The sequence below is a fragment of the Carassius auratus genome, chromosome 28, assembly GCF_003368295.1.
Source record: "Carassius auratus strain Wakin chromosome 28, ASM336829v1, whole genome shotgun sequence".
Taxonomy (NCBI): domain Eukaryota; kingdom Metazoa; phylum Chordata; class Actinopteri; order Cypriniformes; family Cyprinidae; genus Carassius; species Carassius auratus.
The window spans coordinates 10,138,433-10,165,961 of record NC_039270.1 but is presented as its reverse complement, the minus strand read 5'-3'; the positions used below and the strand labels follow the sequence as shown (position 1 = coordinate 10,165,961).

Below are 27,529 nucleotides of genomic sequence, written 5' to 3'. Positions count from 1 at the left end.
CTCTTAACTCCAAACTTCTCCAAGGTCCTGACCTGACTAACCCACTTCTTGGTGTTTTACTTAGATTCCGACATGAAAGAATTGCAATAAGGGCAGGCATTGAAGCAATGTACTATCAAGTACGAGTTCAAAATTATCATCGTGACTTTCTTAGATTTCTTTGGTGGCCGCAAGGGGATGTTGACCAACCATTGTAAGTTAATAGGATGAATGTTTATCTTTTTGGTGCAGTATCATCGCCAAGCATTGCTAAATTTGCTTTCACTAACAACAGGCCACACCACAACTATGCAGATAAAACTTTATTAGGATCAAGTCTGGGATAGGAAAAATAGGGTGAGAAAGGGAGTTATGATCCTTCTGAACTGGCTGACCAGGGTGCCTTGATAGGGAGACTCAGAGTGGGGGCTTCGTCTCTGTAGATAATGCGGTAGGTTACTAGAAGACCCCCCTGGATACAGCCGGGTAATGCAGTGTGGGATGTAAGGAAATGAGGGGTTTGAAGAGGGATGAATGGATGTGTTAGAAGGGGAAGGGTGGGTGGGGAACGAGAAACTGAGTCAACAGATCAGAGAAGGTTGGTCTAGCATAAATAGCTGACGGGGAACGAGATGATTGGTTGAGGCGTGGCCTTGTTCCCGAACTTTAGTTAACTTCATTAACTCCATTTCACTAACAACAGGCCACACCACAACTATGCAGATAAAACTTTATTAGGATCAAGTCTGGGATAGGAAAAATAGGGTGAGAAAGGGAGTTATGATCCTTCTGAACTGGCTGACCAGGGTGCCTTGATAGGGAGACTCAGAGTGGGGGCTTCGTCTCTGTAGATAATGCGGTAGGTTACTAGAAGACCCCCAAAGGTTTGAATGAACTGATGTGGGCTTGGGCTTGATAGAGATCGTTGAGACTGTTGCGGATGTAAAGACGATATGCTTCCAATGACCAGCGGCCCATGATTCTTATGGTTTTGTCCGAGATGCTTGCGCTGGCGGCCGTTGTGGCTGCTCCGATCCGAAAGGAGTGTATTGAGTAGTGTTCGGGAGACATGCCTGAGGCGCTGAGAACCTTTTGAAAGTGCTTGTTAAACCAAGATCTTGTGGCCATTTTCCCCTTTTCGTTAAGGAAGAGGGGTTCTTGAGGAGATGAATTATCGGCATATCTGGAAGCAACATACTCCGATAGTGGCTCAAAAGGGCTGATGAAGGAGTTGAAGCGAAATATGTAGATGGGAAATGACTCTCCTAATTGGTCGGTTTTGCTTTTCTTCAGAGTGAATATGAGAGACTCTGGAGTGTGAGCTGAGATGTCGGAGAGGCTGGGATGAATGACTGGATCGAAAGCAGAAGTCGAGGGGGCCATTTCTGAGCACCTCAAGAAACCAAAGAATCCGAGAAGAAACATGCACTCTAATGTTCGGTCTATTGAAGGACTCGAGTAGCTGGAGCGCAATGTGAGGATACATTGGCTCAGAAGATCTGCGGTTAGTGGCAAGCGATTAGTTTTGGGAGCTGATTCTTGTTACTGTAGCCCTTTAATTAGCATGGAAACGTGGGAATGGGAAACTGAGTGGCACTGCTTGCCGGTCGCCAGCTTGTGGATGAAGTTGATTCCTGATAAGTAAGACTTGATGGTGGAGGTTCTGATTTTTTGATTTAGATGAGCGTGCGAGACAAAGTTGCAGATTGACCAAGCGTCTATTAGAGGAAAAGGAAGTTGGTAGTACGAGTGGTAAGCCTTAAAGCACTTCCATCCAGTTAGGTAGGTGGAGAGGGTCCTAAGGGCGAGACTGTTTAGGATAGCTTCTCGCGAAGCACGTGAAAGATCTTCCAGGCGGGGATTTAATTGAAGATTGTAGCTGAAAACGGTGGGACTGGCGTGGGACGGATGTCTGACTCTGGAGCCAAGATTCTGAACTTCTGAAAAGAAAGACGAGACAAAGAATCAGCTATGTTTTTGCGGTAGCCCGGAATGTGGGCTGCTCGTATTACAAACTGGTGTTGAGCAGATATTAGAGTCAGTCTGCGGACGAATTGCATGATGGCTGGGGAACGAGATCTGCTTTTATTAATGATTTCAACTACTGCGGAGTTGTCAGAGTGGATAAGTATAGTGTGTTTAGACCATTCATGCCCCCAAAGGATGGCTGCAATAATGACTGGATAAATTTCATGAAGAGTGGATGAGGGCGAGACTGATTGCTGAACGAGATGGCTAAACTCGGGAGGCCATTCGGAAGCGAACCAACGACCGCCATAGTACCCCCCAAATCCGGTGGAAGGTGCTGCATCGGTATACAACTGGATGTCTTCAGGCTGAGTAATGTAGTCGTTATAGAAGAAGGATATACCGTTCCAAGAAGACAAGAATTTCTGCCAGAGGTGTATCTCCATCTTACAGCCTTCGTCCAGATTGACTTTGTCATGGAGGGAAGGAATTGAAGCTGTTTTTGATAGAAGGAAGGATAGAAAAGACTTCCCTTGGGAAATTATTCTAATGGCGTAGTTGAGGTGACCGAGGAGGACCAAAAGCTGCTGCTTTGTGCACCTATCTACTAGAAGGTAATTTGATAGCAGAAGAGAAATACGTTGTACTTTCTCTGGAGGCAGCGATGCTTGGAAGGACATGGAGTCTAGGGTGATGCCTAAAAACTCGATGGAAGTGCATAGCCCAATTGTTTTCTCTTTTGAAAGGGGAACGCCCAGCTCCGAAAAGACTTTGATGAGAGTAGACAGACCTGAGTGTGCAGGTGAGGATGGAGGTGTAATGATGAGAAAGTCATCGAGATAGTGAAGGACATAGGGAAGCTTGTGGTTGTTGATAAGGATCCAACATAAGGCCTCAGCGAGAGTGTCGAAAATCTTAGGGCTGCTTTTGCAGCCGAAGGTCAGGCGTACAGCGAAATAATACGCTCCTTTCCAGGATACACCAAAGAAACGCCAGAATTCTGGATTAATGGGCATGACTTTAAAGGCATTGGTGATATCAGCTTTTGAGAGCCACGAGCTGTGGCCTGCCTGGCGGATGAGAGTGATAGCTTGATCGATGGTAGCATATTTCATAGAGAAATCAGGGGCAGGGATGATGCTATTAATGCTAGGAATAAATGAGCCATGAGGGGAAGAAAGGTCAATGATTAATCTCTTTTTCCCAGAATATTTCCTGGTAGCGATTCCTATAGGACTGATTCTAAAAGGAGAGAAAGGAGGTTCTTTGAATGGACCAATCATAAATCCTTCTTGAACTTCCTTCGCTATTAGTGCATCTACAGTGTCTGGCTCAGAGAGAGCGGACTGAAGGTTGTTGGAGATATGAGAAGTGTCTGGCGTGATATCTAAACCTGGATGGAACCATTTAGTAAGCCATTGGTAAGAAAATCTACAAACTCTTTATCGGGGTGGTCTAATAAAGCGGAGGTTAGGCCTTCAACCTTAATCGGAGTGCTGAGGTACTTTACTAGTCATTGAGGTAAGGTGGTTGGACTGTGGGGGCAGGAATTCCTAGCGTGGGCGCCGCCACAGAAGGAGCAGACGTGGAGTAGTCTGCAGCTGGAGAGCGAACAGCCAAGGTCGTTGAAATTATTGCAGATCATTCTGCCTCCTTGGTATAGAACCGGCCGACCCCTTTTATCAATACTTTTGGGAATTGGGATGTTGACTGTGGGACGTACGTCGAGGGGCTTTGGAATTAAAGGAGGAGGTGGAGCAGCTGGAGACAGTCTGTTGAATATGGGTGTCCTGCGGGAGGACAGCAGCTGAGACTTCAAGGGGGTTATAACCGTGCACGTGGAGGCAGGATGTGATGGGGCTCCGCAAAGCTCGCAGGAAAGCGAAGAACGGGCTGCAAAGATGCGGCAGTAAAGCTCTGCATCGAGAGTGCCCCAGTATGTTCCTTGGTTAAACTGCTGTAACCGACCTGCTGCTTGGGTAGCGAATAAAATGTGGTAGTCATAGAAGCCTGTCCCTCCAAAGCGGACGGCCATATCTAGAACGATAGACAAATAATCGTCTAGCTCGGACCTTCGGTCCAGATAAACGGAACAAATTATGTCTCTGAAGATTGAAAAAGCTAAAGCGAATTCGGTAGGGGTAAGATCTTTTGAACTGGAATTTAAGGTATGGCCAAGCTGCATGAGCCCTTGGCTGGTTTGAAGCTCTCTGGGCTGGTTAAAATTTATGAGCGACGGCTGGAGAAGGTGGGCTAGATCAGTGTAGTTACCGGATAGAATCTGAAGACGTAAGGCTTGGGAGGCGGGGGAAGGCCGAATAACTGATGAAGCTGGCCGGGGAGGAGGTACTGCTGTGGCCAGGGTAAATGTGCTGCTGTTAGATGGCATGATATGAGGGTAAATGGAAGGGGAGGGGCTAGGGGAAGTGAGGGATGAGTAAGGGTAGGTGAGGGAGGGGAAATAGGATAGGTTAGTTGGAAAAGGAGAAGGTACTGAAGGAGGCAGAAAAGGACCACTGGTGGGAATTAATCCGGAACTAGAAGAAACAGAGGCCGTGGCGGCTGAAAAATGAGTAGAGGAATGGATGATGGGATGAGAGGATGAATGAGTATTAGGATTTGTGGCAGTTTGTGCACCCAAAGAAGAGAGAAATGATGTAATTATCTGAGATAAATCAGATGTAGAAGGAGCTGGGTTGAAAGGCAGTTGCATTTGGCCGCCACTAGGTGGCGCCGACACTGCTTGCTGAGGTCGCTGACGAGACTGAGTGGTGACGTCACGGGTGACGGCGGGGAAGCTCCGAGAGGATGCAGTTGGCCTCTGGTCGCCACTAGGTGGCGCGGCTTGAGGCCGATCCCTAGGCTGAGTGGTGACGTCACGAGTGACGAGGGAGGAATTCCGTGAGGATACCGGAACGGCTGAGGCCTCCGTGTTTGCATTTGGAGCGGCATTGATGGTGTAAAGTTGAAATAGCCTTAATTTATTATCAGTGCGGCTAAAATGAATACCTTTATCCTTGAGAGCGCGCTGGAGGCGAGCTACGGTCCAGTGCTTGATATCAGACTCTGATCCGGCGGACTTGCCGGGAGTGTTTGGTCGAGGATTACCGGCGGATGGTTGTCGATGCTGTTGGCGGAGAGAGCGGTCGCGCTGACTTCCATGCCTGAGAGATCCATGGCGATCGCGGACAGAATCCCTCGAGGGTGGCGGAGAGCGGGCGTGTGGCCGAGTCCGGGCCGGAGAAATCCCGGATGGTGAACCTGCGCGAGAAGGCTCGCGGTCGCGGGACCGAGAGATTCGAATGGCGGAACGCAGCCGATGCGAAGATCGGCTGCGTGAGGACCGGTGGGAAGACTGGCTGCGAGAGGACCGGTGAGAAGATTTGCTGGGTGAGGACCGGTGAGAAGACCGGCTGGGTGGAGGGGAATTGCCCCTGAAAAGATCGTCATCTGAGTCGGAGGGGTTGATCTGCAGTTCGGGATCCATGGCGAGAGGGACCAACGAGAAACTGAGTCAACAGATCAGAGAAGGTTGGTCTAGCATAAATAGCTGACGGGGAACGAGATGATTTGTTGAGGCGTGGCCTTGTTCCCGAACTTTAGTTAACTTCATTAACTCCATTTAAAGCAAACAGGAACTGATCATTCTGACCAGTACAGCTCACAAGTCATCGACACAATTGAGCATAGTTTTTATGTCGATGATTGTCTCAAGTCTGTGGCCTCTGTGAATGAAGCAATCAAGCTCACTAAAGACCTCAGGGAAGCGTGCACCCTCGGAGGATTTACTTTGAATAAGTGGGTGAGCAACAGCTGTGAAGTCCTTGAAACCATTCCACAATGCCACAGAGCCCCTCTTGTGAAACAGCTTGACCTGGCTCATGAAGAACCTTTGCTTGAGAGGGCACTTGGAATCCAGTGGGATATCCTAAAAGATGTCCTTACCTTTCGGGTAGCTGTTAAGAACCAAACTCCCACAAGAAGAACAATCCTTTCTATAGTCAGTTCCATCTATCATCCACTAGGTTTCCTATCCCCCTTTGTTCTCAAGGCAAAACAAATCCTGCAAAGGCTCTGTCATGAAAAGTGTGGGTGGGATGAAATAAACCCAACTGGAATGATAAAATCTTGGCAAAGATGGCTTACTGAGTTAGAGCAGCTTAGCAGATTTGAAGTGGACAGGTGCATGAAGCCTGAAAATGTTGGTATAATAAAGACTGCTGAACTGCATCACTTTTGCGACGTGAGTGAGACTGGTTATTAGGGGTGCTCTGATCACGATCGGCCGATCGTTATGCGTTCTCTTCAGTAAAGCCGCTAACGTGTTTGAGACAAGATATTGCGGAGATTTTTAAAACCGAACTCCGAGCGGCACTGGGAGATGACCCATCTACAATCAGAGCGGACTTGCAAACCGTGAAAACCCAACTGGCAAATGAAAAAGCAGCTGCGGATGCTGAGTTAGCCTTACTCAAAGGTACTGTGGGTGAAGTGGAGGTATCCCTTTCATCATGTACTGACGACATTGTTGATCTGAACGCTTAAGTTCTGAGTTTTCCAAGTGGGAAAATAAGTGCAAGGACCTCGAATCTAGATCACGCCGCCAAAACATAAGAATCGTTGGTGTTTCTGAAGACACGGTTGTTAACACTACCAAGGTAGCCGCCATGCTAATGGAAGTACTTAAGTAGGATAAAGAGCCGCTATTAGATCGAGCACACAGATCAGTCCAGCCGAGGCCCAGACCAGATGAGCGACCTCGTCCCATTATCGCCAGATTCCACTACTACACTGATTGTGCAGATGTTTTGCGAACACGCAAGAGAGGGCCAACGGTTAGGTGTGGGTAACGTGAGGATTAGTATTTTCCCCGATCACACTGCCAAGGTAGCCCGGGCCAGGGCTCCCTTCAATTAAGTTAGGAAGCACCTGCGAGGCGTTGAGGGGGTCCGCTACTGTCTTTTCTACCCGGCCCGGCTGCGGATCACCTATGGAGGTGTGGAAAAGGACTATGGAGGTGTTGAAAAGGACTTTGTTTCAGTGGACGATGCTAAAGCTTATGTCGAGAAGATGAACAGTGGGTAATATTTACAAGTGGCATCTTACAGTCATATCATATCAGTTTACATTTAAATACTGTTTACATCCTGTGTTTATATATTTAACGTTAGGTTAGGACTGTTTATTTCTTAATTCGAGATTCCTTCCTTGTTTTCACACTTGGAATATACGAGGTATGAGCAATCCTGTTAAAAGATCCAGGGTTTTTACCCATCTTAGCCAGCCAGCTTAGCGCTGACATTGTGTTTTTGCAGGAAACCCATCTTAGACTTAAAGACCATCATAGGCTCCGGTCTTCCTGGATCGGTCAGATCCACCATTCCAATTTTAACTCCAAAGCCAGAGGAATTGCCATTTGAATTGGTAAAAAAGTTACATTTCTATCTGGTGAGGTTATTGCAGATAAAAATGGCAGATATCTAATAGTGGCAGGCATATTAATGCAGACCAAGGTGTTGCTTGTTAATGTTTATGCACCTAATTTTGATGATGTTGATTTTGCCAATAGACTACTTAGCAGCATACCTCATTTAAACACCCATTTGTTGATTTTTGTAAGGTGATCTGAATTGTGTGTTTGACCCAGTGTTAGACAGATCTAGTCCCCGCACAATATCCCAATCTTCTATGTCCAGATCCTCCGCTGATTTCATGACTCAGAGTGGTTTGGTGGATCCTTGGAGGCATCGTAATCCCTCAGCTAAAAAGTTTTCTTTCTTCTCCCAGGTACATCAGTCTTACTCAAGAATTGATTACTTTTTTGTAGATAACAGTATTAATCGTTGTGTTGTTTCCACTGATTATTTAGCCATTCTAAAATCCGATCATGCTCCATTGTTTATTGATGTTCAATTATCCATACATAAATGTACTGCACCGCTTTGGAGACTAAATTCTTTATTACTGGGAGATAAAACATTTTGTGATTTTTATTTCCAATTCTATTGATGAGTTTCTTTCTTTTAATCAGAATGAGGATACATCATATTCACAGCTTTGGGAGTCATTGAAAGCATTTCTCAGGGGACAGATTATCCCATATTCCTCCTACTCCAATAAAAAACATAAAACAAGGCTGTCAGAACTTTTAGTAGCTATCGGTAACCTTGATCAAGAATGTGCATCTGACCCCACCCTGGAGCTATTTAAGAAGTGTCTTGATATCCAGACAGAGTTCGATCTAATTTAATCTAAAAGGCAGAGCAAATGTTATTACTAACTCGTGGTACTTTTTATGAACACGGTGATAAAGCTAATCGGTTATTGGCACACCAGTTAAAACTCCAATCCACCTCGCGTCTCATACCCCAAATTAAGAATTCTTCTGGTATACTTGTCACAGATCCTAAGGAAATTAGTGCGTCGTTTAAGTTATTCTATTCTGCTCTGTACAAATCAGAATTTCTGACAAATACCACTAAGATGAATCAGTTTCTGGATAACCTTGAAAATCCTACTATTGATTTGCGATCTTGTGAAGGAATTGGATGCTCCTCTTTCCCTGGAAGAATTACTGCTTTCTATCAAAGCAATGCAGTCAAAGTTTTTTAAGAAATTCAGTGATAAATTGGCCCCTTTATTTTTGCAGATGTATAATGAATCTTTGGAAAACGGTTTACTACCTCCCACACTTACTCAAGCATCAATATCTCTTCTCTTAAAGCCTGATAAGGACCCTAACCTCTGTGGCTCTTATAGACCTCTTTCCTTACTAAATGTTGATGTAAAGGTATTGGCTAAGACTATTGCTCTTCGTTTGGAAAAGGTTTTGCCTAGTATTATTTCGGAAGAACAGAATGGCTTTATTAAAGGACGCCATTTATTTTATAAGATTAGTACTCTATTAAACATAATTTATTCGGCCCAAACAACAGATTTACCTGAGCTTGTAATATCATTAGATGCTGAGAAGGTTTTTGACAGGGTAGAGTGGGGATATTTATTCACAGTATAAAAAAAATTGGCTTTGGAGATAAATTTATAAATTGGGTGAGATTATTATATACATCACCACAAGCTTGTGTTCAAACAAATTATATCCGCTCTGAATATTTTACATTAGAACGAGGGACGCGTCAGGGTTGTCCCCTGTCACCATTTGGAAAATAAAATCAATGATATAAAATCATATAGTGTCTTAGTATTCTAACCTAATGTATTGATCAAATTTAAGAATTTGACGTAAATGGTGACAGGTACATTTAATCAGGTTAGGAAAATATTGTCCTTCATAAAGTTAAAAAGTGTAACAGCAATCAATTTAAGGCAAATATCACAAATATGCTGATTAAAAGTAATACCTGATAGAGCACTGATGAGACTATTGCATTAGAATACATTTGCATCAGAAAAAAAAAACCTTTTTACCCCCGGACAAGTACATGTGAAAGCTTAATGTCTTGCCCTGTTGAGCTTCTTGTTGTTACGAGGAGTCAGAGGCGTTCAGATCCATGTGCAGAAATTTTATTAAGAGAATGGTCATACAGCCAGACATCAGGAACAGTATCAGGTATGTTAGGGATATCCAGAATCATAAACGGTAACAAGTAGAGATCAGGGCAGGCAGCAGAGAATCAGAGTCAGTTTAAACAATCCAAGATAATACATGGGAAGGACAAACACTAGGCAAAACACTCAGAAATGTCAGACAGGCTAAACACGACTTCGCATTGAGTGAGAGTCAGTATGCTGCTTTTATGTGTCTGTAAATGAGGTGTAGGTGTGGCAAGGTGATTGTGATGCAGTAACTCGTGGGGAATGTAGTTCGTGTGTGGTTCAACAGTATGAAAGGTGCTAGTGTCCAAGTGATGATATGGTGACATCTGGTGGTTGATGGGTGGAATGGTCCTGAGTGGAGTGCCCTCTACTGAAGTTCATGGGCACTCCATCTAATGATCGTGACACTTGTATCGTATAGTTTTTGCATTTCATTCGACTTTGTGGTTTGAAGCTTTTTGTTTTCTAAAACAAGTCCCAAAATGTAAAGCATGAAGAAAAATACGTCACTGAATAAGAATATGTGAATAACTAAATTTTGACACAAATGTCAGATTGCACTTTCTACTTTTAACCAAAGTTATTATCTATGAGAAAATTTCAATAGTTTCACAGGCAAGGATGAGATTGATCTGAATTTCATAAGCTCTTAAGCATGTTGTTAATATCCTTCCTGTAGTTTCATTCAGCTTTTCCTGGAGACTGCTGTTATGACCTCTATGATCCTATTACAGAAAAACATATTTAGTGATTTAAGAAGACATTTAAGATAAAATTGAAGTTAATGCAGTTAAATTATATCAATAAACAAAATGATGCTGAATAGTGTTTTGATGGACACACCTCTCTGCTTCAACTTCATGTGCACAAAGACGAGCAAATACATGCATTTGTGACGAGGCGATATGGAAAAGTGTGAAACTCTCGTCGTCGTCCCAATCAAAACAGGTAGCCCTGAAATGCTCAGCTACTTTTTTGAGTGCATGTAAATCCACCTTAGAAGGATCTTCTTCCAAATCATCATGTTTAAAATCAAAGTGCTGACTGATAGCTTCAACTTTTCTTTCAATCTTAGCTTTAGCCTGGAAGATAATGATACATGTATGAACACAAACACATTCTGATAAATAAATAATATTGATCCCAACACATCATTTAATTTAACATTATAGGATATTCAAGCTGCACGATTTGATGTCATAACTGTATTTTTAAACTCTATCATGGCAGAAATGTACATTAAACATGACATTTATAGTTTGTTGTACCATGGGGCTGTGGAATGCTTCATTCTGATTGGCTGACAAATGTTATAAGTTTTACATTATTTTTCAGTAGTGTAACTTTGTCGCATTTAAATGTAGCTAAGTAATGGTTCTTTTTTCTACTGGTGGCCCAAAATATAATACTGTCTAGACATAGATTTAACTTGCTAGCTAATGTAACTTCCTTGTTAATTATTTTGTTTGTTATCAGATATAATCTCAACTCTACAGGGACTCTGTTATTATTGATTCTTTACAGAGGTGTACCGGAAGTAAAGTTTGGGCCTAATGTTTGTTTATGTTGTTGCCATTGAAACTGTCTATTGGTTTAATATTTTTGCGACTGCAGAAAATCTTGTAGGTGACCTTCCAAAACTTTAGTTTTTTTTTGGTTTTGTCATCACTGACTGAAGTCAAGCTGATCGTTGTATAAACCTGTTTTCGAATCTGAAAATAAATCTGTTTACATTTTGTTTTTAATTCTGACTCCTGGGCTTTCTTATGTTGCGAACCCATCTTTATATTAAGCTAAATGAGTTCGTAACAGTTACATATGATGTACTGTATTATATAGACATCAAACCTGATGAAGAGCTTCAAGTTTTCTTCTCAGACGTTGTCTACTGCCTGCATCAGTTTCTGTTTTAATTCGGTGCTCCAAGATTTTGAATGGCACTTCATGGTTAGAGGTCAAATGAGTTAACTCAAACCCCTCATCCCTGTTCTTGGCCCGAAGACTTTGAGGGGTGTTATTCACAAGCTCACTAATCCAGTGTCCACCCATTGTCTAAAGAAAAGTCAAAATTAATAACACTAGAAACTACAAAATACAATACTGATGTAATCCCATTAAACCTTGTATTGGTGACAATTACGAGAATTTAATTTAGTGTTTTATTAAATTATGTTTTGTAAAGTATTTTTACCATGTCCCCAAAACGACAGGAGTGAGACTTCTCCATCTTTTTCTGAAGATAACTAAACTGATCCCGGAATGTTTTCTTATTAAGGTCATTCTGAGAAACAAATATTTGTAATTTATAGTCTTATTTGTTAACATAATTCTATATTTGATTCAAATCACACTTCGACAAACCGTTTCCATGTAGTACATCCAAAGAGCTGAGAATTCATCAGAGAGAAATGTTTTCCTCTCATTGTCAAAATAACAGGCATAACTGCTCTCATCTGCTCTCGCTGCAGTCACAGCATACACTAGAAAACACAGTGTGTATGTATATACAAAATACATAATTTCATTATAGTTTAACAGAATTACCCTTCTTACCATGAACATTGTTGGGAAGTTTGGTGAACATTGATCCGGAATGACAGGATTCCATATATATCACCATCTGCAAAAAAAAAAAAAAAAAGCATTGGAGAGGTATTTAGAGGTGTAATAAAACCTTAAAAGCTAATTTGGAAGGGAAAAAATATATTATTTTGCATCTTTCAATTTACAAATTTGAACTTTCAGTAGTACTTAAATTTATTACAAATACTTTGTAATACATTTTAATGCCTTTTACTCCACATAAGCATCTCTCATTACTATGATTTTTTTTTAGCTTGCTTTATTATTTTGCAAAAAGAGAACATTGCGCATGCCACAGCTGGAAATTAATGAGGGATTGCATTGTCTATTAAACATTTCAACAAATGGCCAACATTTCTTATATATAAAATAAATAATTATCAATAATGGTCAAATTAATTGGTTCAAATGGCCCAAGAATGGGTTTAAATACTTAGGCATCTTTATTCCCTCCTCTTTGGCCCATTTATATGATACAAACTATAAAAAAAAATAATTAGAAATATTAGTGAAGATTTAAATCGTTGGACTGCTGTCCCTCTTTCTCCGATTGGCCGTGTTGAATTTATCTGTATGAATTTCCTGCCAAGATTACTCTATTTGTTTCAGATGTTACCCATAGATTTGCCAAAATCTCTTTGATTAACTTAATAAAATAATTTCTAAATTTGTTTGGCAAGGAAAACGGCCAAGAATAAGGTTTAAGATAATACAATCACTTAAAACAAAATGTTTAAAACTTTAGGTTTTACTTCTGTGCAGCTCAATTGAGGCCCCTGGTTTCATGGATGAGAGAAGACACACAAACCGGTGGATCAGTATTGAAAACTACCCTTTTCCAGTGTATCATTAAAAAACTCTTCCATGGGCGAATGGACCAAAGTTACTTTAAAAATTTCGATAACTACACAAAGATCATTGGGGCTGTCTAAGAAAATCTCATCTGCAGCTAGCATTATTTATGCATCTTAATGACTTTGCACCATCTCGTACAGACGTAGGCTTTGAAAAGTGGTCTCAATATGGACTTGATTATCTGCACCAATTATTTCATGATGACACACTTAAATCATTCGAACAAATAAGAAATGGATTCACACTCCCAAGGTCTGAATTTTAGATATTTACAAGTGAGACATTTCCTTACAACTCATAGGGTCCTAGAAATGATTAAAAAACCCTCCCCAATAGAAGTTTATTTTAAAGAAATAAAAATAATTTCTAACGGATATCTTAATATTTTTGACTAAGTAATCAAATAATATATTAGATCAAGGAAAAAATGGGAAGCTGAAATTAATGAAACCGTTCCTCTTGAAACTTGGGAGGAAGCTTGTGGAGAGGTACATCTTGTAACCAATTCTAATGTCTGGAGGGAATTCAAATGGAAGACAATTACCAGATTGTTCCGAACCCCACAGATAATTGCAAAATGGAATCCATCCTGCTCAGACAAGTAAGTGCTGGAGAAATTTGGCCAGCATGTTAGTAACCACACTGGACCGGTATTCTGTAATGCAATATATTGCGGTGATTAATATGCACAATATTGTTATTGTGGGAACTTCTAAATACCGTGAATAAATATACATTACAAATTATTCAGAATTTGGAATGCATTTTAAGAATAGTATTCTCATCATCTGCTTAAAATGCACAACAGCGCTGTATGCTGCGCTGTTATAAAGATAAAGATACCTTGACCTTGACCTTGTATGCTGCTTGAAAGAGTGCATGCACTCTGATGGAAACAAGCACGTATGAGAAGCACATGGAGGAACACGTGAGAGACGCGCTGAATGAAAGCACATTCACTCTCTGACAGCAGATGGTGCTAAATGCAGCACTTACCCTGGAAACATAAAAATAATCTTAAATAGCCATTCAGATTTGTGTTTTCCCTATGGTGTTTATTACAGAGCAAACTACTGAAATATTTAGACTTAATAGGCTATTTATCTTCAAACATTCATTTTTTTTCTTTACATTATGGCTTCATTGGTTAACATAAACTGCCAATGAAAAAATTATTCTGAACAGTCATTAATCTTAGGTATTCCAATATTTAATAACACATTGTTAAAGTTGAAAGTTGCAACTGTGTTATTTAATGAGCTAACATGAACTAAGACCTGTATTTTTAAACAAAGATTAATAACGTCTATAGTAAATGTAGCTATTGCTCATTATTTAGCTGTGCATTTATTGAATGAGCACTATGCGATGTCCGAACTGATTACACTATATTTTATGTATTGCACTGTATTTTATGTAAAATCATTTTCTATTTTTTAACTGTCTTAAATTAATTTTAAGTACATTTTTAAATCATTTTCGAGTTCTTTAATTGCTTTTTATTTTTGTGATTATTTTTTTCCATGACTTTTTTTTTTTTACTTTCTTTTTGAATTACCATTGTGTACGAAATGTGCTATATAAATAAACTTGCCTTGCCTTGCCTTGAATGTTAATGCATTAACCATGGTTAACTAATGAGGTCTTATTGTAAAGTGATACCTTTATAGTTATTTTGCACTTTATATATCATTTTATTTATCCAGCGCCCGGGGAGCAACTGGGGGTTCAGTGCCTTGTTCAAGGGCACTTCAGGCATGAGTATTGAGGGTGGAAGAGAGCACTGTTCATTCACTCCCTGACACCTACAACTCCTGCCAGCACAGAGACTCGAACCAGTGACCTTGTTGTAACTAGTTTGGCTCTCTAACCAATAAGCCACAGCTGCCCCATAACACATTTGCATTACGACTTCAGAAAGTCGTAAGTTTTCTTAAAGAGGTGGGCCCCTATAATGCCTTTAATACTCCAGTGATCATATTTCTTTATTTTTATTTATTTTATTATTTTCATTATTATTATTATTATTTTCTATTTTTTCTCTTACTACTAGGTATATTTGTTTTCATTCTCTGTAAAGTATGTACAATATAATTACGTTTTGAAGAATTGCCAATATTGTTGAAACATATTGGACTAACATGTTAAAACCCAATGACATACTTTATTGTATGTAATGCTGTGGCTCTAAATAAAAAATAAAACAATTTGTACAGTCCTTTAGGGCATGAGTCGAACATGCCCACCAAGTTTCGCTGTGATCGACATCCGTTAGCCTTGTTTAATGGATGCTTAAACTTTTTTGAGCAATGTTTTTTTGAGTTATTCAAACATCCTCATAGACTCTTGGTCCACTTTGGACCATTTTTCAAGTTGATTGGACCAACGGTTGCATAGTTTTAGCAGTTTTTACCACCTTATAGCACCATAAAGTGGCCAAACTCAACAGTTGTTTTTTTTTTTTTTTGACCAAAGATTGAGTTCTTACACATGTCTACCAAGTTTGGTGAAGATACCTCATTCCATTCAGGAGTTGCCATTTTAGTAAAGTGGCCCCGCCCCTTAAAACTTTTTGGCACCCCTTTGCGACCACGATTCAAAAATGCAACTTTGTTTGATAATTATTGATACTCACTGTCCAGAGAATATTTCTACAGGGGTTTAGTTCCGATCGGGCGAAAAACCTAGGACTAGTTTGCAAAAGTTCACAAAATCCAAAATGGTGGAAAATTTGTGTATCGGATTTCAATGATATAAGAAACTTGAGTCCAGTAAACAAACGGTCTAGTAGATATGAGCAGTTTCACCTTTACGATTGCTGTAGCACACCTCATAGGCCGATTGGGATGAGTCTTTGCCAGAATCTCCCCTCAGGGAGCTCTACCATCTGGCCAAGTTTCAGCTTACGGTTTCTTCTTTATGATCAATTTTAGCAGAGAAATATAATAATAATAAAAATTCAAAAAAGTACAATAGGGTTTTAGCACTATGCCCTTGAACCCCTAATTAGGCAACCAATTACAAATTAGACTACAATAGTACTTGAGTTCTTTTTCCACCACTGGTGTTCTGCGGAAAGAGCCCATGCAATAAATTGACTATTTTTTAATTGGTGTATACAAAGGTTTGTATTTACCTTTGAGAACTGGTTATTTCTTGCCATTTTCTTGATCGTTTCAATGAGATCGTGGGCATGAAGCTGCAGGAAAAGGATTGAAATAGATCACCATAATATAAGCTGTTAAATACTGTACAATGTTTTAAGTTTTAAGTACTTATCTACACTTTGGACTTAGTAAATTTGCAAGCCAATCATAAAAATACTGTAAAGTTACTTGTTTACAATATATGAATGATTCCAATTCTTGCTTTGAATTGTCATAAAGAATTATAGCTCCACACATTATTTTATGACTACAGATGTATACAGTGTATTGAGGTTTACTGGCTCAAAATCATTATACATGTATATATTTTTAACCATAGAGAGAACCAAACTTACAGTGCTGTTTGGAAAAGTAAATGTGCCTGAACCACCATGATCTGCCAGGTAGATGAATATTGTGTCATTTCCTCCACTGTGAGACACAAAAAAAGATAACCTTTATATATTTTATTATAATTTAAAATTAAACATCATTATCTTCCGTCTTCATCCGTATTTGTATCAGAACTGTAATTGACTAGTAAGACAAACCTTGTAATGATTTTTTTTTTTTTCACAGATTTTCTGTCTCCTTTGAGAGCAGCCAGGAAGTTTCCAGGTGTTACATCCTGTAAGACAGTCAGTGTTGTGTTTACTGCAGGTATAGGATGAAAAGATTAATTGTGTTTGCCAAAAAGAAAATTACTTTTCCAGTGTAATCTTTTGGAACGCCTGGATACACATTCAATCCTTTTGGTTTATTGATAATTATTCCAGGATAAGGGTTTCTGTAAAGTAAGATAAAACATTATATGGGATATTTTGTATGGCAAAACACTTATGTCCCATCATACGCATCATAACACATTGGATATAATATTAATAATGCATGATTTTGAAGGAACAGCATGACAGGAAAGATCTATGTGAATATTAAATCGCTAAAAATGTACATTAGCAATGAGCAACATGACTTTCAAAGTCTGCAGGAAGCCTTACTTCTCATTATAAGCGATGTCATCATACATCATCAAAACAATCTGATCATCAGGAATCCCATTGTGATGTACTATCTGATATGCGTGACACACATCAGCCTAAAATGGACGTATCATTTTTTTACAAACTGCAAATGATTAAAACTCAACTGGTAGGACATTGTGCTAGCAACCCAACGTTAACAGCCCAGAGTAAACGCATACTCACAAAATAAATGAATGCACTGCAAGTCCAAATAATAAATATAAGCCACAAACCTGGTGCCTGTAATTTTTCCATGTCATTGAACCAGCTACAAGCATAACCCAATGTTTTCCATTTGCTGCCGCCATCTTAAGCAAAGCAAAGTCTAATTCAGTTAGAAAAAAAGTGTGTTAATGTTATGTATCAATTGTAATATTCATTATAAATACATTATAAATACATATAATATTTAATAAAAATATAGTAACAGCCATGTATAAACTGTGCTTTTGTTTACAAGGTTACATGAGTACCTGGATGGACAGTCAGACTTTCGTTGCCAGCTGCACTTATCATTTCAAACATCATTGTTTATATACTGCAGACTACACACAAGGTGACTAAAATCAACCAATCATAGACCTTACTCCAACCCCAACCTGGGAATGTTCAATTGTTCAATAGGAATGTTGATCCAAAAGTGAAGTAAACATACTGCACCAGTTCAGAATGCATTCAAGGAAAACAGAGAAGGTGGCAACAAATCACCTAGCTTAATCATAAACTTTCTGTCTAATAGATAACTGAAACCACTTGAGAACTGTGTCTGTTAGCCCCATTCATGACTCTAATGTATTGCTTGGTGTAGTGTGGTTAACCACATTAAATGCTGCAGATAAATCTAAAAGGATAAGGACCACAGGACCACCGGAGTCAGTAGCTAGTTAAATATAATTTAACACGCTCAGGAGAACCAATTCGGTGCTATGGGCAGCCTTAAAGCCAGATTTTTAATTCTCAGTCTATTGGCATTGAGAAAGGACTGAAGGTGGTCAAACACATTTTTTTTCCCAAAACCTTAGAAATACTAGGTAAAACAGAAATTGGATGGATGTTTTTAAAAATAGATGAATCAAGTGAAGGCTTCTTGACTAGAGGCATAATAGTAGCCACTTTTAGAAAAGCGGGAATGGAACCAGTTAAGAGACATTTGTTGAGAAAGGACACTAAACTGGGCCCAAATGACTCAAGAATTCATTTGAAAAATCTTGGGTGAATGACATAGTGAATAGAAGGAGGGTTTCAACTTACATTTACATTTAGTCATTTTGCAGGGTTTTTGACAGCAATTTGATGATTTAGAGCATGCTAGTTTATAATCTTAAGGCTAATATATTCATACTAAAAGCCAAATAACTTCAAATTTCATGGGGACTTTAAATAGCTGGAATTAAATATGTTAATTTAGAGGCTTTAGAGGAGCCATCACATCTAGTGCACACAACCAGAAAGGTGTTTCATGGAAATCACATTAAGCTCTTTTTTTCTCTTAAGCAGTTTAGACCGGTTTGGCTTGTTACAGTTTATGCTGTATCTTATGAATTTCACTTGCATGTAGTGCTGAAACTAAGCTGGCCATCAAATGACTTCAGTTTATTTTCAAAACACAGATTAAGATAGTTTGATGAGGTCTAAGAGCTTTCAGACTCCCCCATAGACACCAACGTAACGTACAATCAAAGCACAGAAAGTTAGTAAATTTAAAAACATTGTTAAAATAGTCCATGTGACTCGAGTGGTTTATTCTTATTTTTATGCAGCCACAAGAATACTTATTGCGCACAAACAAAAATAATTAACTTTATTTAACAATTTCCTGACTTCTATATGCCTATACATCTATTCAATATTATCTGCCTATACAGTGTGAAGAAATTAAATGAATTACTCATTGGCAAGTAAATGGGCTCAGCAACCCATTAAGGAAGGTTTTGTTTCATTTTATTTTATGCATCATCGTGAATATTATGCAGTTAATCCCGTATGGGGGAGTTGAGGTATGACTGAACCTTTCTTATACTGGAGTTCCTGTTCATTTGCATCAGTGCATACTTGCCAGACTGCATTCTCAACTTTCCTGGAACAGGAAGTACTGTAGTACTGCAAGTGTGTATCAGCCTGATGCTGAAACTTTTACATGCTAACTACTACAGTTATTTTGTTCCTTTGACCAGCACAAGTAACATTATCATAACTACTTTATTTAAATTATTTACATAGGAGGATTTACATTCCTCTCAACTAATCATACAGAAGGATAGTGGAAACATAATAATCAAGGTTTCTCCTGGATAAATGTATTATTACAAATAAAAACCATTTAATAGTACTTTTGAATACTGCCATGTAAAATCAGCCAGTTCATAAAAACTTCCTTGGCTAAAAATTGTGATTCATTGGATGAATATTTACTAATATCCAATATTTTCTAGAGTTAGATCTATTTTTTGTTAGAATCATTGCTTTGTTACTTGTCAATGGTGGCAGTTCAAAAATGAGAAAAAGCACATTTTTATTAATTTTTTTTGGATTTAAGTTTGCATGCCTGTAACTCAAGAAGTATTAAAGGTATTCCTAATATAATTTTAGATTCTAATTCTTTAAAACCTCTTGTAAACTAAATGAACAAGACCCTATATGGTACAATTCCAGAGAAATAGAGAACTCAATGTGGCTTCATGTGCAAATTGTACTGTATATTAAACCTGTTATCATTAATCAAAAACCAAATATGGGTCAATTTGTATATAGCTAATAATTGATAACAGAAGAGAAAATTCTGAAGGACAAATAATGTTGAAAGAAAATATGAAACATTAACTAATAGCCAAACACACCCTTAAATGGTTGAGGCTAAAGGTTTTCCTCATTCCATAAAGGGATAGTTCACCCAAACATCATTTCTTCATTCCATGTCATGTTTAACCTGTATGACTGAATTTCTAATGCAGAACACAGACGATACTGTTAAAAAAACCAAAACAACAACAAAAAAACAAAAACAAAAAAAATGCTTAAAACAGTCTAAGCTGGTTGACTGGTCTTAGCTGGTTTAAGCTGGAAGTAGCTGGTTTTAGCTGGTCTCCCAACCTGTTCATCTTAGACCAGCCTAAAACCAGCCTACTGACCAGCTATATGGATCAGACAAAGGCAAACACAACCAGACCCATATAGGCGGTCTACATGGGCGAAACGTGGTACCCACATAGTTAATCTTTATATGGGTTCTGAATGGGAAAATACATATGAGAGAGTGATGGGTTATTCATGAATGATCCGTTCACTGTCTGTCACATGACAAATGAAAGAAAGACTCGGAAGGTAAAGTAATTATTTATGTTCCCTGTAAATTATCTTTGGCTGCATTATAATGATTGTGAACATGAATATAATGAATGAATATGATCAAGATTTCACAGGTGGATGTATTTGAGGAAATTGGCTGTTAAAAGTTTAACATTTAAAGCTACTTAAAACAAATTCACACTAAATGACTTAAAATATCGGCAGATTGCTGTGGTGTTCAGACTGTATGACTTGTCTTGAAGTCAATGTGGTGTATACATGACACAACGTAAATGGTACGCAAAAGGGAATCACATACCATACAATGTGACAACAACTCTTTCACTCAATGACTCTATATAGTACTCAAAACGCGTTTTGTCACAAAATCACATGTGAGAAGTAGAAAGGGAATGAAACAAAACAACACGTGAAAAGGTTGTTGTTTATTAGAAATGAATAAACAATATTTTATTATTATTTTATTAAACAATATTTTGTTAATATTTTATTAATTAACAATATTTTATTGGATGAGGGGATCTTGAGCAGCTTTTGATTTCCAGAGCGGAGCTCTCGAGTAGGGTTGTAAGGGGAGATGAGTTCAGATAGATAGCTTGGGGCCAGATCGTGCACACATTTGTAGACGAATAAAATTATTTTAAAATTTACGCGATACTGAATCGGTAACCAGTGAAGGGCTCGGAGTAGCGGGGTGGAGTGGTCATATTTACGACCATTTTTTAGAAATTTCGCAGCAGCATTTTGGACTAATTGAAGCCTATCTAATTGTATTTTTGAAATGCCGCTATATAAAGAATTACAGTAGTCCAGCCGTGAAACAATAAAGGCGTGGACTACTGTCTCAAGCGAGCTAACAGGCAATGCGTGTTTGATTTTTGATAACTGACGGAGCTGGAAAAAGCTAGACGCAACCACTGAGGAGATGTGTTTGTCTAGAGTGAGTTGACAGTCCAACAAGACACCAAGATTTTTTGCACACTTTGTTTGGTGAACTGCCAGGTCATCTAGAATAGATGTATCAATTTTGGAGACATTTGAGGAGTTAAACACAATAACCTCTGTCTTTGAATTGTTGAGGGATAGAAAATTATTTGCCGGCAGGGTTTTTGGCAGGTTCTAGTATTCAGTGATTAAAAAAAAAAAAAAAAAAAAAGGTCAGAGGGGCGAGACGGCAGCGCTGTGCGGGCTGGAGAGGGGATAATCAGTTCTTCTCCCCGATATTGGTTTTGCGGCTCTCCTTCTTTTTTCTCTCAGTGGTAAGTCAGGCATAGGTGTCGATTAGTGGATAGAAGAGGCCAAAGCCTGTATGCATGCTCGATACCTTACCCCAGCCGATCAGGGATTCTTTTTGGTCGACCATCTAGAGGTGTCAGAGACCTGGCCATTTTGCCAGGGAATGTGACGGGACGCGGGTTTCCCATCACACTCAGCCTTCCACTGCATTAGGCTCATCGGTAGTGCAGAATAGCCAGCCCCCTCCTTCTGGTCCATCGGGAAACTAATTCCCCCCGAGCCACATGACCGAGTCATGGCTCGGGTGGGGAATTTATCGGCTCAGAATTAAGTGTCCTGTGTCAAGATCTCGTCTACAGTCCCTGACAAAAGTCTTGTCGCTTATCTATTTTGTAGAAACACCTGCTGTTAACCTGACTTGTAATTCATCAATTGGTGTTAGAAATAGCTTATATGAAAAGCTAAAACCCTCCCAAATGATGTTTAATGCACTGAAATAAATTAGTTTCACTGAAAAAAGATTTATCATTTAATCAAGACAGAAAGGTCCAATTTTGGTAAGACAAAAGTTTTGTCGCCTATAGAGAAATTGAGCAAATTTACTGCAAATACAAAAATATTTCAGCAAATTAAGTAGTACTGCTGTGAGATCCAAATATAAGATCTTGTATGACTTCCATGAGCTTGAATGACTGCATCCATGCGGTTTGGCAAGGATTCATACAATTTATTGATGAAGTCATCAGGAATAGCAAAGTAAGCAGTCTTGCATGCCTCCCAGAGTTCATAAATATTCTTTGGTTTCGTCTTCCATGCTTCCACTTTCATCCTACCCCACATATGCTCAATGAGGTTCATGTCTGGTGACTGGGCTGGCCAATCCTGGAGCATCTTGATCTTCTTCGCCTTGAGGAGCTTTGATGTGGAGATTGAAGTATGCGATGGAGCACCATCCTGCTGCAGAATTAGGCCTCTTTTATGGTTGGAAATATAAGAGGTAGCTGAGATTTCTTGGTATATTAGACTGTTGATGTTGCCTTCCACCGTGCAGATCTCTTGCACACCCCCATACTGGACGTAACCCCAGGCCATGATTTTGCCGCCAACAAACTTCACTGTTTTCTTGGTGAATCTTGGATCCATGCGGGCTCCAGTAGATCTCCTGCAATATTTGCAGCGACTGTGGTGTAATTCAACAGAAGATTCGTCTGAAAAATCCACATTCTGCTACTTTTCCAGCGTCCATCCTTTTAGCAGGCTGTGGGCCTTGGCAAATGCCACGTTTTTTCAATTGTCTTTTGTTTAGTGCTGGCTTCTGGGCACTGATTCGACCATGGAGGCCATTCCGAGACAGAATCCGACAAACCTTTCTGGTTGACACAGGGACTCCAGGCGACCAGGTCTTGTGGAGCTCTGCTGCAGTGGAAAATGGGCTGGCCTTGGATTTTCAAGCCAACAAACGGTCCTCTCGAGCAGTTGTCTTGCGTGTTCTGCCTGACCTGGGCTTGTCAAAAACATCTCCAGTGTCTTCAAATGTTTTTTTTATCGTCTGTACTTGATGCTGAGACACATTGAAGGTGTTTGCCACATCAGCAGTGGATGTGGTCTTCAGCCTCTTGATAATCAAAACTTTAGTCTCAGGGTGAATCTTAGGCATGTTTGCAGAGGCCTAGTTGCAGTTGATGTGAAGGTCTACTGTACTGGGGTTGTTTTTATACACACCGGAGACCTAATTGATTCACTATTAGTCAAAGGGGAAGCTCATATGACAAGGCGACAACACTTATGTCTTTGCAAAAATTGACTCAATGGGCTTTACCAAGCTGTGAATATTAGAATACTTTTTGACAGTTTTGTTTTGCACTGAAATATTATTACAAAAGCTGTTGGGATTAAAATGAGCCATTTCTTGTAGAACAATCTTGATTAGAAATATATTTCAGTGGCACTTCAGGTCAATTTGTACACAAGCGACAAGACTTTTGTCAGGGACTGTAATGTCATCATGCCCTTATCTCATTGTTTCAATTGGAGGTGTTTCAGTGTCATGTCTAATAGATACGGGTCTATGGTGTCTACCATTACAGAAAGCTGTTTCCTGTAGCACTTTGAGCCATGGGGTAGAGAGAAGTTGCAGTCTTGTCAATGGCTGCAGCTTCGAGCGGCCAATGGCCTCCCAATTCCTTATATCAGGTATATGGAGTTGGATATCGTGTTATGTGGGTGATTGGTCTTGGGGTGTGGGGTTCTTGTTGTTCGAGATCCCCCTGATGGGTTACGTGACCAAGCACCGGGTGTTTTGGGGATGAATGTCCTAAGCCAGTGTTATCAGGGGCTCTTCGGACAGCATGGCCCTGCCCTCTTTGATTTGCCTGAGGTGTCTGAAGCCCCTTGTTTCTTGTCGCAAGTATTGCATGAGTGCCAGGCCACCGGTTTTAACAGCCGCTTTGAGGGCCGAGGTCCTCACCCGTCTCCATCAGCAACATGGGCATCAGGGCGTTGAGCGCACAACGGAACTGTTACGCCAAAGATGCTACTGGCCAGGTATGTTATCAGCAGTGGTGGAATGGTGTCGGTGGTGAGCACTAACCGGTAGCTAAAGATACTCAGCCATTAGCGCGGGAGTTTATGGGTCATGTGTTGGCTGCAAGACCCAATGAAATGGTGGCCATTGATTTTACGGTGTTGGAACCAGTTCATTCGGGACATGAAAATGTCCTAGTCCTGACCGTTGTATTTAGTAAATACACTCTAGCCATGCCCACAAGAAATCAGCGGGCAGAAACTGTAGCGCAGGTGCTGGTACTTTAGGTTTGGGGTGCCAGCTTGGATTCATTCCGATCAGGGTTGGAACTTCGAGTCAGCTCTTATACGTCAGCTCTGTAGCCTTTATCAAGTTGAAAAATCTCAAACCACTCCAAATCACCCCGCTGGTAATGGTCAGTGCGAGAGGTTTAATAGGACTCTTCATAACCTCTTGCGCACCTTGCCTATTTCAAGGAAGTGTGACTGGGTCTCTTGCTTGCCTCAGATGTTATTATGTTATAATACCACCCCACACCAGTCTACAGGCGTATCATTGCACTTCTTGATGTTTGGCCTAGAGCCAAGTCTCCCTGTGGATTTTCTGTTGGGAAGGGTCCCAGAAGTCTTTCGAGGGGGCCCGTGAATCGTTGCAGATCGAAGCAGGTAAACGCAAAGCTCAGCATGACAAGCGCATCAAGGATGTCCCTTTGGGGGAGGGTCAATTGGTGTACCTCAGGGATTATAATCGGAGGGGTCGGCAGAAGATCCAGGACCATTGGAGTTCTGTAGTGTACTGTGTTATCCAGGCCCCCAGTGAAAATGGTACGGTTTATACCACTGCCCCAAGAGGTGACCTCGGGAAGGTAAAACGGGTGTATCGCTCATTGTTGAAGGTTTGCATGTGTAGGGACCCTCCTGTGGAAAATTCTTCTTATGATTAATTTTCCGGTTGTCTCATGACCGAGCATGAGGAGCTGCCTGGGGATGAGGAGAAAGACTTATGGGTTGTTGTGTCGCATGCCCCACAGGTCACAAGAGTACCTAAAAGCTGGTGGCTTGTAATATATTTTTAGAGTGCAAGTCCCTAGATGGTGTAGTCGACAACCAAAATTATATCAGTAGCCTAATTATTTCTGTAGTTTAGGCCGATTCCTGTCTTGCTGGTACGCGTTCGGTCATATAATGATAAATCTATAACAAAATTTATGCCACGTCTTTGTTAACATGTCAAGACGGGACTATAATGTTATTTGAGTACTACCGGACATTTAAAATGTGAAAAAAGGGAGTTCGCATATCTAGTAAAGGTATGGTAGTTGCAGTGGATGCATAGACTATTTTAAAATTATCTGAAACGATGGCCTCAGCAGCAGCACCCGAAGGGGTAGGGATAATAACATATTTCCCGGGAGTCACAATTCATTGTTGAATAGTTTAAAGTTAGTGAAGGCAGGATAGGCGAAATCACGCTGATAGTAGTGCTCGCGCACTCTCCACTTCTTCAATTCAATTCAAGTTTATTTGTATAGCGCGTTTTACAAAACAAATCGTTACAAAGCAACTTTACAGAAAATTATGTTTCTACTATATTTAGTAGTAGCTAGTAGTTTGTGCACATTTGACAGGATTTTAGAAAAAATAAAAATACTACAAGACGTAGTCAGCTAGACGATGAACTATCAATATTATTAATTAAGTTATTATATGATTCAGTCACACATTTAGCAATAATTGTTAGTTCTGTTTGTTGATTCAGGGTTAGCATCATCTGGGGTCCTCTGAGGGTCATCATCATCTCTTCTCAGGTGTTCTGGATCCAGACTGGAGCTTGTGTAAATCCTAGATACCACGGGATGTAAATCCCGTGGCGAAACATAGAAACAAAATACAGACATCATTAGCATAGCTGCTGATCCATCAAAGTAAGATTAGTTTAACCCAAGCTAATGAATAAAAATGCACCTTTGATCAGATGCAACTACACTCACAATTAAAAAGATACATTATTCGAATGCTTGGCGAATGAGATGTGTTTTTAATCTAGATTTAAACAGAGAGAGTGTGTCTGAACCCCGAACATTATCAGGAAGGCTATTCCCGAGTTTGGGAGCCAAATGTGAGAAAGCTCTACCTCCTTTAGTGGACTTTGCTATCCTAGGAACGACAAAAAGTCCAGCGTTTTGTGACCTTAGGGTGCGTGATGGGTTGTAGCGTGGTAGAAGGCTAGTTAGGTACGCAGGAGCTAAACCATTTAGGGCCTTATAGGTAAGTAATGATAATTTGTAACTGAAACGGAACTTAATAGGTAGCCAGTGCAGAGACTGTAAAATTGGGGTAATATGATCATATTTTCTTGACCTGGTAAGGACTCTAGCTACTGCATTTTGGACTACCTGTAGCTTGTTTATTGACGAAGCAGGACAACCACCTAGAAGTGCATTACAATAGTCCAGTCTAGAGGTCATGAATGCATGAACTAGCTTTTCTGCATCAGAAACGGATAATATGTTTCTAAGATGGAAAAATGCAGTTTTTGTAACGTTGGAAATATGATTTTCAAAAGACAAATTGCTGTCTAATATAACACCCAGATTTCTGACTGTAGAGGAAGTAACAGTACATCCGTCTAGTTGCAGATTGTAATCTACAAGATTCGGTGTAGTGTTTTTTGGTCCAATAATTAGTATCTCTGTCTTATCTGAATTTAATTGGAGAAAATTATTTGTCATCCAATCTTTTACATTTTTAACACACTCTGTTAGCTTAGATAATTGGGAAGTTTCATCTGGTCTCGTTGAGATATATAGCTGAGTATCATCAGCATAACAGTGGAAGCTAATTCCGTATTTTCTAATAATATTACCAAGGGGCAACATGTATATCGAAAATAGAAGGGGACCTAGGACGGATCCTTGTGGCACTCCATATTTTACTGATGATAAATGAGATGACTCCCCATTTAAGTAAACAAAATGGTAGCAATCGGACAGGTAGGATCTAAACCATCTTAGAGCCTGCCCTTGAATACCTGTATAGTTTTGTAATCGATCTATGAGTATGTCATGATCTATGGTGTCGAACGCAGCACTAAGATCAAGTAAGACTAGAAATGAGATGCAGCCTTGGTCTGACGCAAGGAGCAGGTCATTTGTAATTTTAACAAGTGCAGTTTCTGTGCTATGGTGGGGCCTAAAACCTGACTGAAATTCTTCATACAGATCATTTTTATGCAGGAAGGTGCTCAATTGAGCAGACACAACTTTTTCTAAAATTTTAGACATAAATGGAAGATTTGAATTAGGCCTATAATTTGCCAGTACACTAGGATCTAGTTTTGGTTTCTTAATAAGA

General features: G+C 39.9%; 2 protein-coding genes across 2 annotated transcripts; both read right to left on the bottom strand.

Moving 5' to 3' along the window:
- Positions 1 to 500: 500 nt before the first annotated feature.
- Positions 501 to 3,345, bottom strand: LOC113046764 (uncharacterized). Its single transcript, XM_026207721.1, has one exon. It carries the CDS (start codon positions 3,228 to 3,230, stop codon positions 1,842 to 1,844), a length of 1,389 nt encoding a protein of 462 aa, XP_026063506.1. The 5' UTR covers positions 3,231 to 3,345; the 3' UTR covers positions 501 to 1,841.
- A 6,124-nt stretch (positions 3,346 to 9,469) lies between these two features.
- On the bottom strand, positions 9,470 to 17,600 carry LOC113046765 (legumain). The gene is made up of 13 exons (XM_026207722.1): positions 17,584 to 17,600; positions 17,344 to 17,435; positions 17,087 to 17,184; positions 16,794 to 16,875; positions 16,640 to 16,716; positions 16,445 to 16,520; positions 16,079 to 16,141; positions 12,058 to 12,124; positions 11,866 to 11,984; positions 11,696 to 11,785; positions 11,353 to 11,556; positions 10,348 to 10,586; positions 9,470 to 10,229 (listed from the first exon to the last, which is right to left on the bottom strand). Exons 2-13 carry the CDS (start codon positions 17,416 to 17,418, stop codon positions 10,190 to 10,192), a joined length of 1,230 nt encoding a protein of 409 aa, XP_026063507.1. The 5' UTR covers positions 17,419 to 17,435; positions 17,584 to 17,600; the 3' UTR covers positions 9,470 to 10,189.
- Between the last annotated feature and the right edge of the window lie 9,929 nt (positions 17,601 to 27,529).

Excerpts from the sequence above, each read along its gene's own strand:
- LOC113046764 (XM_026207721.1), bottom strand. The coding sequence starts at position 3,230 with ATGATTGGTCCATTCAAAGAACCTCCTTTCTCTCCTTTTAGAATCAGT.
- LOC113046765 (XM_026207722.1), bottom strand. The coding sequence starts at position 17,418 with ATGGCGGCAGCAAATGGAAAACATTGGGTTATGCTTGTAGCTGGTTCA. Across the intron at positions 16,521-16,639 it reads AAAAAAAAAATCATTACAAG|TGGAGGAAATGACACAATAT; the intron begins GTTTGTCTTACT and ends TGTGTCTCACAG. Across the intron at positions 16,142-16,444 it reads TTACTTTTCCAAACAGCACT|CTTCATGCCCACGATCTCAT; the intron begins GTAAGTTTGGTT and ends CTTTTCCTGCAG.